A 13,407-nucleotide genomic window follows, 5' to 3' on the forward strand; every position below is an offset into this window, starting at 1 on the left:
TGAGTAATACACAAATGCACTTATGTCACTATTCCACGTACACAAAAGGATTCAGTATAAAAGCACCACAAATGATTATGAAGAGAGGTGCATTTTTATTTATTTATTTTGTGACATTTCATAACATAAATCAATTAATGTGCACTTATTTAATTGATTAATGTGTGTTCCTCACACAGCTCTACGCCATTCCCTGGTTCCTGACCATGTTTACACGTAAGTAGTTTGTAGCTATTGGCTTTTTTTCTTCATCCATTCTCCATACTTTTGCAAGAGCCATTACAGCCTATTCTAACTGAAATGCTTTATGGTAGATATGAATAGGGTCAAAGCCCCAAAGTCCAAACTCAAATAATTCAAACAGGCCATACATGTATGGCCCATGTATTCTCTGAACAATTAATAATAATAATAATAAATATAGCTGCGATAACACTACAGGGCCCCAGGAATGCACCAATAAGAAAATGTATATGCAATATGCCCAATAAGCCATAGAAACATAGAAGACTGAACTTGAAAGAAAGAAGACCATGCAATTAACAAATGAGCATTTTATGGCTATTATTTAATGACTTACCATAACCTAACCTCAGTAAAACTATACCTAAATCTAACCTTAACCCTAACCTCAGTAAAATACCTAAACCTAACCTAACCTTAACCCGGTCCCTAACCTCAGTGAAACTATGCTAAACCTAACCTTAACCCTAACCTCAGTAAAACTATGCATAAACATAACATCAAAACAATTGCCCACCTTGGTGAAAGACTGGGAAAAGAGTCTGCAGCTACAACAACCTACAACAATACATTTTGCTCTTTATAATAATAAAGACCATATATAATTCCAGAACTGCCAAACGTAATTGTAAAAAGTTGCAGAAGAAGAGAAAAAGGTATAATAACAATAATAATTGTATAATAATAATTAATTTTAAATTGATGCAGAATTCAACAGGAAGCCAGTGCAAGGAGACTTGTTTGGTCCTGATTCTAACCTTTTGGTCAGAATCAGCAGAAATTAGAAGGTCATTGGTGATCTTTAATAGGGTGGTCTCTGCACCGTGATGAGTTCTGTAGGCACATTGGAGTGATTATGGGGTCATTTTCATGCCGTTATTATTTGTATTAGTAATTTTTTGTATTAGTAATTTTTTGTTTTGTTATTTTAGTTGCCTATATCTATCTATAAATGCACCAAGTACGTCTGTGTGTAATCCACGTAACTCGAGAACCGTTCGCCCCACCGACTTCAAATTCGACACACGCGTTCCACGCCACCACAGGGGGTTCAGTGCCCGGTGTCGAGTCAGTCAGACCAATGGTTGTCCAGAACCGCCCAGAAAGGCCTCTGCCTTATTTTTGTTCTGACATTATGTAAGGCATTATATAATTTCACCACAGGGTGGCGCTGTATGTCTTGCTCACTCTCTCATACGTTGTGTTATCAAGACATGGGCAGCCTAAAACAGGATGTAACGTTTATGGGAGTTCCATTCAGAGTAATCTAGTAAGATTACTACTAGATTACTCTGAGTGGAACGCCCATAAACGTCACATTTGGTTACGTTTTTGGGCACTACCTGTGCCAAGACGTAAAGTGACGTTATTCTAGTTTGTCTCACTTTATCTGTATACATTTGATTCGTCTTTATGTGAAAACATAAAAAATCAATACAAATTTCTATTTAATAAAAAATAAAAACAATTCCGGATTTTCACGGATGCGCACATTTCTTTTACGAATACAAATAATAACAGCATGACGTGATTCATAAAGTTCATGTTTGTACATGTGTTTGTACAATTTGGGCATCAATTACGCTTTCCTAGATTTTGTTGAGGAAAGGCTTCTTGAGAATGGGTGATTGAGGCGATTTTGAGGTTGGAAATGACTGTGCTAGATTGCAATGAGGAGTTAATGATATCAATGAAGATAGGGCAGAGTGTGGGTAGGCATGTATTCACTAGTGCTGGGCAAGCCGTCCAGAGAACAGGTGGATGAGTTTGCCTTGGTGACCAACTCAGTGGCCATAGGCGCATCCACCTGCAGGGTGAAGGAGGAGAGACAAGGAAAGACAAGGAGAGACTGCGCGTTGGCAGGCAGGCAGCGACGGTAGCGATGTTGTGATGCTGAGGTGTGTGTGGAGTGGGGGAGGCAGGTGCCTGGATGGTGGATGGAGTATACTTTTGCTTGGAACAAGCCCAAGAACCTGGGGGGAGCACATGAGGCGTTAGTGACACTTGGGGGGGTGTAGGAGGCGATTAATCGTAGAGGACATCATTCTAGGGTTGTTCTGCTGAGAGCCAATAAGAGTGGAATAATATTGGATCTTGTGGAGAAACAGTGCTGCAGCATGCAGTGAATTATTTACTCGTACAGAAGTGAGCTTATTCTTCAATTTCAGTCAGTTTGTGACATTTGAGTTTCATGAGAGAGCAGATTGTAAAGGTCAGTGGCTACTGTGTGGATTAAGAGCTTTCCAAAACGGTCCTGACCTTTTATTTCAGCTGCTAATTGATTCTAGTCCTAACCGGAACGGACTTAACAACTCAGTCAGCGCAATGCTGACTTTCACCTTTGCCTGTTTGTTTTGTAGCCGTTTTAAATTCATTGGCTTCAGAAATATCTAAAATAATTGAAAGGATGACTGTAAATGCCTGTCAGGTGTCTGAACAAATCCTTTAAGCTGGATTTCCATTGTCCAATTGGTCCTGTGCTCTCATTGGCTGTAATATAGAGTTATAGACCTTCTCGGGCTGTGGTCACAACCCAGTTCATATTGTATGATGTCCAGTCGGCGACATAGTCAAATATCAAACCTGCTATATATTCAGAAATGGTCGGCCACTGGATCTCCTCGCAGAGCCTTTCACACACAGCGAGCAAAACCTCTGCGATCAAAGCCAGATCTTGCGTCAGATCATGGGTTTAATCAAATCAGATCAAATATGCTCCCCGACAGCATAATCAGAGCAAATATCGTGCAGTGTGTAGGGGCCATTACTGAACTGATCTCAAGTGTCTTAGATCTATTATGTAGGATTCTGTTCCTTGATCATGCTTGTTATCAGTCAAAACAGTAACATTGTGCCTAGACAATATTGATTTGATCCCTATAATGTTATTAAAGGCAAATGTTTTCATCACACAACCCTTTCAAAGTGTATATTTAATTTCCTCCAAAGTTTATCTGTTTGTATATCTGAAAGTCCCTCAAGTTCCATTCAGTTGACCTTTTTTAATACTCTTTCAATAATAATATTCATTGATGCAAGCGTATCGTTTTGATTTAAAAGCTCAATTGAATCAGTGAGGGTCTCATCTTTTGATTTATTTCCAGTCTTTCTTGCACCCCCAACCCCCCCCCCCCCCCTCCCTTACTCACACGCACGCTAGCTCATCACACTTGGCACATCGGTACAGACATCTAAACTCATAGCCACTCATACATGTTCATGCATGCATGACATGTGGCGCTCAGATGCAACTCTTTTACCCCATATTCCCTAGAGGAAGAGAGGGTTCGCCCCTTGGACAGTACAGTACAGTACAGTACAGTACAGGAGTACAGGGACGGCCTTAGGGTTCTGGAGGCCCGTTTCAAGACGAAATATTAGGCCCTCCCCCCATTCTTTGTAGGAAGCTTCAGTCTGATAATCACTAATCAGGCTGTATACACACCCTTCCTCTGTCTGTCTGTCTGTCTCTCTCTCTCTCTGAAAATGTCTCCATTCTCTCATACATGTCAGCTCACACATGTCTTCTGCTTCCGTAACAACATTTACAGGTGGATGATAGTTTTCACACATCATCCCTGTTGTAAACTCTAATCAGTGTGTGCAGGCTGGGTGTTGTGTCATAATCCGGTTGAAGTATTCCTTCGGTACGGCGACTGCGGCGGCGGGCCCGGGAGAACAATAACGTGACACGAGACAGTATCACGCTAAAGGTTCACAAAGTTTATTACACAAACAGGAACATATATAGTGCTGGATTATAATGACGTGACAACAATATATGAGACATAATAACGAGGCTGACCTTGCTCTCGCTGAGATGTCTCTCGTAGCCTAACTATAAAGTACGCTACAGTTCAGGCAGTACACAATACATATCAAGTACACTGTGTCTCACGTTCAAGTACACAGACATGGGCAACTCATGACTAATAACATAACAATCCCAACAGGGAGAAAGAAGGTAGTACATTTTACGCAGTGCTGTTTTATTTTGGCTCGTACCATACAGTCGGCCTCCTGCTCCAAAGCTGCTCAGCGTCCGTTCATCCAACAACTCCTCCGGTTTTACGGTCCCTGTTCTGTCTGCAGCACCACCCACTCATTAAGCACTTTCACACATGCCACCGAGCCCCCCACCCAGCATCCAGACTAAAACACATGCATACATTTGCACAGAAACACACACACACACACACACACACACACACACACACACACACACACACACACACACACACACACACACACACACACACACACACTTCAAATATCATTCCAGGCTACCTGAACCGATCCACAGCTTCAAACACCTAATGAGCTCCCCCATTTTAGAAAAATGCTGCCTTGCGGAAAATGTATTATGCACATGGAAATCATGCACGTTATTATGTGCTACTGGGTCCTTGTTTTCCCTTGCATCCCCATCCCTCCAAAGACAGATCCTGCTCCCTTTCTGGTGTCTTCCTGCAGGCAGTTGTGTGTTGCGTTGCAGCTGTGTGTGTTCACTGTCTTTGTAAAGTCCTCTCTGGGTTGGAAGCTGACAGTCTGACAGGTTGCCATGTTGGTTTCCGAGGTCAGAATAGATCCCCAGTTGCCATCAGCATGTATTGTTCTGCCCAAAGTGTGCACATGCACAACAGCACAACATTCATCCATGTCTACTCGTTCTCACTTATTATACGTTTCTTTGATTAAGGGTATCACCTAAAATTAAATGAATAATTCAAGTTATAATAGCATAATTGCTATGTATGCATGCATGTACAGAAAATAGTCCTTCAACCTCAGTATCGTGTGTGTGTGTGTGTGTGTGTGTGTGTGTGTGTGTGTGTGTGCCTGTGTGTGTGTGTGTGTGTGTGTGTGTGTGTGTGTGTGTGTGTGTGTGTGTGTGTGTGTGTGTGTGTGTGTGTGTGTGTGTGTGTGTGTGCCTGTGTGTGTGTGTGCCTGCCTGTGTGTGTGCTTTTGTGTGTGCGTGCGTGTGTCTGTCTGACATTGCCTGGAGCAATTTCCACAGCTCCTGGTCATTTTTCTCTCAGCCAAAAGTAATGTCTCTAACTGCAACCCCTCAATACCGTGTGGAGAATCACTCACTATCCTGTGTGTGGGAGGAAAGAACCACAACCATTTATTTTTATCTTGATTTTGCCAAGGGTTATGTAGGGATGGGATTAGCATTAGGGTTAGGTTAAGGTTGGGTTAAGGCTCAAGGTTAAGCGTATAGTTGAGGGTTAAGGTTCGTCACCTTTACAGGTTATGTTCAGGATTTAGATTATGTCTTAAGAGTTCAATGTCACCCTTCCATACAGATGTGTTTCCGCTCCACAAGATCTTCCACCTGTGGGATACTCTTCTCCTGGGCAACTCATCGTTTCCCTTCTGCATTGGTGTGGCCATACTGCAGCAGCTCAGAGACCGCCTGCTAACGAAGGCTAATGGCTTCAACGAGTGCATCCTGCTCTTCTCTGACCTGCCAGGTGAGAGAGAGAGTGTGCGTGTGTGCGTCCTGTGTGACAGCGGTGGAGGTAGGGTAAAGAGTTAGACCCTGGTCTGACGGCTAGGGGCTGTCAATGATGCCATGTTTTCTGAATTTGAACATTAACTGCCATGTATTATGCCATTATTTACCTGCTTTACTGCCAGCGTATTTACTTTTTCAACGTGGATGTACACAAAGGATGTCACGTTGGAAAGTGTCTCTTCTTTCCGCCGGAGAAAAATGTTACCCCTTTGTAACTGTGACCTTCCCAGAGTTCTCAACGGGCCCTAACTGGGCCGGCCCGAGGCTCGACCTGACGTGGCTAATTAGCATAATCTTAAAACCCCCAAAATAAACAGAAAATAAACATGAATTATTTTTGTTTTTTGTTTTCTTTTTTCATGTAATGTTAATTAGCCTGACTAATAGTACATTTTTACTAGTAAATTTTTGGGTCGGGTAGGGTCATGTTCAGGCAGAATTTGAGAACTCTGGTATTTAGTTATCGGAAGTTCAATATGGCTTGTTTTCACCAAAAATGCAATCTGGGAAAATACATTAGAGATAGAAGCATTTATTCTGGATGGGCTGATGTTTTGGGGGATCTCGTGATCTCCTGATGTATTCGTTTCTGGAAGTCAGGGGTGCCATTAACAAGTTTTGAACTGGGGAAACATTAGAAAAATTACATCATAACAATTAAGACACTTGGCTGAGGAACTTGCTTGCAATGACAGAATGTCATGTTTTACCATGCATACATGCTGCTGCTCAGTTGGACTTTTTAATCATGTACATACTAAACACTAGATTAGTTGCTGTTGTGAAGGCAGTAATATTGCCTGTTATATAATGCCAGTGATTAATTTATTAGATTGCAGATAGCAGATGAACAGTGAGACTCAGACTCTGCGAAAAATAAATAAAAACATTAATTCTAATGTCAAGGCGCTAACAAATAACATCTCTGAACCCACAAATACCACTGCTGCTGGATTACTTGTTACCCGCTCTTGAAGGCTGTCCAAAGTAGGCTATTGCTGATAAAATAAAAACATGCTGCTTGTTGTGGCCACTCGCTCGCCCCAACAGATTGCTCCCAACAGATGAGTCTCTCATGAGCATGAAGGCCTCACTGTACACATGCCTGCCTTGTTGTCAAGTGATTTAAAAACCAAAAAAGGGGGGTAGGTACCCTCACAAAAACATGCAGTAATCCTGGTCTCTAAACTGCCTCCCCCTGGCCAGCCGGGGCGCCTGATGGAGGGGAAAGGAACTGGTTGGAATAACGTGTTCCTTCCACGCGCTACGTCCAACCAGGGAAACTCCCCCCTGTCAGGTGTAAAGGAGCAACTTGGACACTCAGGCATGAAGGAAGCATGAGTTCAAGTCCGTTGCTCTCCCCAGGTTGGCGGAGGGTGTGTAGAGCCCAGGATCACAGTAGATGATTGGCACAGAGGTGAAAAATGGGTTACAAAATCGTGGGATAAAAAATATAAAAAAAAAAAAAAAAAGGCATTTCAATACATTCAAACCTTATGCTATGTAAGATATCGTGTTTGCAAGTGAACATTTTAGCTTAATGGTGGCGTTAGACTCTAATGGTTAGAGGAAAAGCCATTGGGTCACCAAAAACAGGAAGGATTATCCTCAAATAGCAAATTCTATGGCAACCGAACAGTGACATCGCAATCCTTAGAGCCCTGCCACTAGTGGGGATAAAAACACCTGCTGGTTTAATTAATATTCCAACATAATATACAGTAATTGCTGCCCTTCCCTAACAAGAGAGGGTTGTCTACTTGCCATGATGTGTTTTGTTCTTTGGAAGGCCTACTGTGTGCTGATGTCTCTTCAAGATATCCCCAAAGCCCAAAGTAAGCATCTGTGTGTGCTCCTGCGTATAGACAACCCCCCTCTACTTGATGTGCTCTGCAGCTGTCAAGCTCCTGAGCTCTGGAGGACTGCCTGCTGCTTACAAATACCACAGTAAACATTATTTGCCATTATCTCCAGTAATTGCAGCAACTCTTTTTAATACATACACAATATATGGTAATGTTTATCTGAGAGTAAATACAATGGAGAATGATTTCCATTCTGAACAGTATACAGATCAGAAAACCTTTTTTGATCGTAGGAGAGAAAGTGGGTGTAGTGCCAAGGAACAGGATATGGATTCAATCTACATGGTTGGGCCTACATTTTAGATTTACATTAATAAAGGCAAAGCATATGCAGAAAACTGACTTCTTGCATTATCAGATATACAGACGGGTGTCAGCGCATAGATATGATACGCATCATACTGCATTTAAGTTTCTAGATATTCTACTGACACTCTCACTTACCCAGAGACCAGAGTGCCTTACAGCAAGTAGGCCGGTTCAGTGTCAAAGACATTATTCTTTGCAAAGACAATGGTGTTGAACCTAGGTCCTCTTCCATTTTGGGATTGTTAATCTAATCATGAGGTTGTCCTCTGTGCCATCCATTTCAAACAGTACAGTACATGCCCTGATTTCTCCTTCATTCTGTATACAGTAGGTTGTTTGTCAGTTTGTCACAGTCAGCGTCCAGGGTTAGGGTTCGGGTAGCTGGATGTGAATAATTGCTGTTCTCTTCCCAGACATTACCAGTGATGGGTGTCAATGAAGGTAAAAACTTACTCTATCAGAGCAGCCATAGGGATATTTCTATATCTTATACTGTACTGTATACTCAATGTCCATAGATTAGCTCATGGCAGAAGTACTAGAGTATTAGAGTCAAGCAGAAAAGTGAAACCTCATGCTTCCATGGAAGCAGGAGGTTAGCACACTGCCTCGGGCAAGAACAGTGCCTGTTTTTACCCGGTAAATACGATGGGAGATGAAAAGTTGAAAAGGTGTGAAAAGTTGTGACAACCCTATCCTCAAACCAGGTGAAAGCATTGTGGTGCAGATGGTTAGGAATGGCAGAGAACATTTATGACCAGGAAGGATTAAGATCAAATCCAGCCTGGACTGTAATTAAATACAATTTTTAAATGTTAGAAGAAATGTAATACTGCACATTAAAGCATTAACACAAGTGGCGAGCTTTCTGATGAAGCTAGTTTACCTCCTTCCTAGCAGAAATATTGACTTGTGCTGTGTGACTAGTGAGTACTGTATCAATATTTTATATATATGTACTGTAAGCTTCCTCCTACGCAATGCAGCACTGTGCTAACAGTGTTATGTACTTGAATGTACAGTATGTCTTTGTTTCCTGGAAGAAGACTTCACAGGGAGGGAACCTCAGGTTAAAGGGGAAGAGTAATTATATGAAGGAATAGTTAACTATTGGGTAACAGCCTGTCACTGAAAGACTAGTGAGCCACCATGTTGTGTTGCAGTAGTTTCAACAAAACCAATTATATAAATATAAATATAGGTATAATCGTAATATTATATATATGTATTATGTACGTAATATTAGCACCTTTTTCCGTGTACCAGAAGATTGGCAGTGCATTGTTTCTGTAAATTATTTCTTAAAAGCAAGTAATTTGGAAGGAAGACACTCACCAGCTACTTTGTCTTCGGTTGGGGTGTTCTCCTTACCAAACGCCTTTCACTGTCATTCAAGTTGCCTTTGTCTGGCAACTTGAAAGTTGCCAGACAAAGGCAATTTGAACGATGTTGTAAAGAAACGACACAGTGACACCGGTATGGTCCTTTAAATACCAACTGCAGGTGAGGAGGCTTTGATAAGTGTTATCTGTGTGATACACACAGTACTGTACAGTAGACATTTTGCCCCCAGGGCCTCTTTTGATGTTTCTAACAACACCACAAGTTCTCTTAGTGGTTCCTGTGAAGAGTAAATACTTGCCCACTTTTACTGCCAACAAAGTGATTACTTCAACAAAGTATCCGTGACACAAACTCAGAGCACCACATTCATAATGTATGTCCCTACGAAGCTCCTCTCGCCTGAGGGATAGCTCAATCAGTTTCCCTTAAACCCCCATTTCCAAATGCTGCGTAGCCCTCTCTCTTTTTCTGGCTGAAAGGCAGAATGACATTAAAGTTTAAATAACAGGCCGTGGAGACGAATATTACTTCTCAGAAGGGGGGGAAATGCATGTGCACTCTGCCTTCACTTATTCTGTGTGCCCTGTCCGCTTCATATTACGCCATACTTCACTGTGTTTTATTGACCAAGTCCAGCAGATTTCATGAGAAGCAGGAGGGTGAGGAGGAGGAGTAGAAGCAAATAGTCGCTTCTCCTTATAAAGGTAAAATATGCTAGCCTGATTCTGCAGCCAACTTCACTGGCACGGCCGCCTGAGAGGAGCTGCCACTGCCAGCTCTTTTTTGTATCTATCATTATCAGGGTTTGTGTATACCTGGGTAGTTACAGTAGAGTGTCTGGTTATTTCTGATCTACATGGATTTATAAACTGCAAAGTGGCCTCAGAGAGAGGGGCTGTTTACTTACACTGCTATACTTTGGTCAAATATTAAGATTTCCTTCATACCCGCCTTGGACACACAGTATTCAACTACACAGCACCATTACTAAATAATAAACTCTGCTGAATCAGAACATCTTTCATTCACCACAGACACAGTATAGGAATTTGACTAGTACAGAATGTGACGCTTACTGTGACAGTTACTGTACACCTACTACACAATACTTCAGAATATTTCTAGCCTTGTTTCCAGTGTCTTGGATTCACTGGGCTACTGTAATTGAGCTACAGTAGTGTGACTCCATCTCTATAGTAAGGAGTAAATTCATATTCAAATTGGATTGATTTGATACAATTGATATGCTGGCTTGAAAATACATTTCTTGTTTACTGAAGAGTTGGAAATAAGGGGAAGAACTCTATATAACTTATCAATAAGGAATATAGATATAGTAGACTGAGCATAATAAATATGTAACACTTTAAATCACACTATGATCACATGCAATGCAATGCATCAGACCCTGATCATGTGGAGGGGTTATGTAGTTTTGCCAATAGTTCTTCTTTTTGGCAGTAATGTGCCTGTTTGAAGGTTTTGTGGGTTAGTCAATATGTGCTGTCTGGGCGTGTTTGTAATTTGAGGATTTACACACAGACACACTCATGCATGCATGCATGCACACACAGGCGCACACACGCATAAAATATAGCAGATACTCAGTGATTTGTGGTTTGCACCTGCCTTTTTTCACTGTCAGGCATGCAGGATTGATATCCTCATGCCTAATTCATACTTGGTCGTGCTTCGGAAAAAATAGATCTACAAGCTCACAATCCGTCCCGGTGCGACACGTTGTGAGCTTGTAGATCTGCTACTTTCAGTGTGCGACACAGGCATGCACGTGTCATGCTCAGCTTAATTTCAGGAATTCCAAATGCGCAGAGCTACTTCATGTTAAGCATGATAGAACAAGGAGCTGTAAGATCTTTATTATCTGGCAACCTAAAATATATTCCTGGCATTACATTTTATAGCACATTCATTTATTAATGAAAATTATGATTGGCCATATAAATTGCATGACAAGTCCAGAGTTATTACTGGCATCCTGGTAAACCACTTCATATCAGTCAGTGTGCCAGCCACAATGGCGTCTTGGTAATCTGCGTCACATCCGGCTCGAACCCAATAGGCTAAAGCAATGGTTATCAAACGTTTTAATTTCACGGACCCCAGTTTTGTGTGTACTGTGTATACAGGGTCTGTATACAGGGTCTGTGGCCCTATTGGGCCACAGATCCAATAGGCCAATAATATGACAGTGTACTGTACATATCTTTGGCATTCAGTCATTCTGTCATTGTTTTGCTGATTGTTGTCGTCAGATCAGGAGTGTCCGCCCCTGGGTTGTTCATTTACTTATGGACCCTTTCATTCTCTGTGCTGATTGGCATGTCGTTCTGACCTACAGTATTATGGACCCTTTCATTCTCTGTGCTGATTGGCATGTCGTTCTGACCTACAGTATTATGGACCCTTTCATTCTCTGTGCTGATTGGCATGTCGTTCTGACCTACAGTATTATGGACCCTTTCATTCTCTGTGCTGATTGGCATGTCGTTCTGACCTACAGTATTTTCTATTGGTTGTGATGGCTTAGAGCACGAGCACATTTTTTTATGCCCATAACAAATATAATTAATATGGAGGTATTTGTTTTGTTACTTGCCTCAACCGTGTACCAGATATAGTGGAGTTTAAAAGATTGGAAGCTGTGTGCGCTACTTCTCTTTATCTGTGTGGAATAATGTTTTCATCACCAGGAGTTCAAGGTTCAAGGTTCTTTATTATTTGTCTCCCGAGGAAGGAATTTGTCTTAGACAAAGGGCCCGCATGTGTAGCCCTTATGTCCATGTCGCCGCAGTGCAGCGCCAAATACATCTTTCTTGCATTGAGGCAAGCAAGAGGACAAACATGACGTTACAGTGTTATAGCCTAAAGTCCTAAATTCATAGTCCAGACATAGCTCACACAGTCCAGCATTCCGCACACACTGCAACAATGTAATAGTGGACCTCAGCATTATGTCTGACTGGACATGGCTCTGCATGAAACTGCAAAGACATGCACTATCACAGTGAAAAGGTATTGCAGCTGTTCTACCTTTATACTTGGCAAATGTAATGAGCTTTATGTGCTTTCAACTTGCACTTGCCTAGCAATAGGACCAATTAGAACAAAACTACTAAAAAGCAAAGTTAGAGTGACTTTAGGGATTCACTGAAAAACACATTTTCGGCACACATAGCAATTACATATCAAGTGGACATTTCAGTTGTGAGCCTCCTAACTTGTGGCAGAGGGACAGTAGCATTATAATTGACAAAATGTATACATCCCAGACACTATGTGGGACAGCTTGCGACCGACATTTATCCTCACTGGACATTTATCCCATAGAGTGATGGGACGATACTGCTGCTTATAATTTCAATAAATGACAGTTATCGTTTACCGACATATTCAGCAATTGGTGTACTAGAAGCTTGTACAACAAAACATTATCGGTGTAGTAGTTGACTAATAATAACCATCACCTGTTATCTGTTATTCTGGTGAAGATAATTCATTTTAATTAATAAAAAAAAAATTTGAAAACTATTTTCAGTGAAAAGGTTCAGATGTCCTTTAATGCTGCGTTCACTTCACACTAGCGGCGAGAAACTGACAGGCTACAAGTCCTTTTCAAAGGAAGCCATCAACATAAATCTACAGTGATGCCTGACACTTCGATGCGTGACTAGCATGATGCACTACAAATCAAAGTTGACCTGACCTCAACTTTTTTCATCTCACCATGCATTGGAGCATCAATCAATCAATCGTGTTTTTGTTTCACCCTTTCCACTACCCTCTCTCACAGCATAATTTCTGCTCCATTCGTAGAAGAAAAACATATTCATGTGTGCTATTCCAACCCTTTTCATTTTTACGATGTGGATTGAGCAACATTTTAACTTGCCACAATGGGAACACAGCATTAGACCGTGTTCATTTCTTCCAGTGTGCAATGTGACAATGATTGGTTGGGTGTGAAACAAAGGAAGAAATGGTGTGCACTGTGCACTTGTTGAAACGATGTGTAGACTTTCTAAAAAATAAAAAATAAATTTCTTCAAATCCTTGACATCTGAAACACAAACAAGCAAATAATTCAATGTTGTTTTTGTATAGTAT

The 13,407-nt window shown here is 41.4% G+C and overlaps 1 protein-coding gene across 1 annotated transcript in view; it reads left to right on the plus strand.

Annotated features, from left to right (window-relative positions):
* tbck (TBC1 domain containing kinase) overlaps window positions 1-13,407 on the plus strand; it is a 69,764-nt gene that overhangs the window by 19,947 nt on the left and 36,410 nt on the right. The window contains exons 21-22 of the mRNA XM_080759419.1: window positions 180-216; window positions 5,553-5,720. Of these exons, the coding sequence (XP_080615545.1) occupies window positions 180-216; window positions 5,553-5,720 (205 nt within the window). The remainder of the gene's footprint in view (window positions 1-179; window positions 217-5,552; window positions 5,721-13,407) is intronic.

The sequence above is a fragment of the Protomyctophum bolini genome, assembly GCF_963924005.1.
Source record: "Protomyctophum bolini genome assembly, chromosome: 3".
Lineage (NCBI taxonomy): Eukaryota > Metazoa > Chordata > Actinopteri > Myctophiformes > Myctophidae > Protomyctophum > Protomyctophum bolini.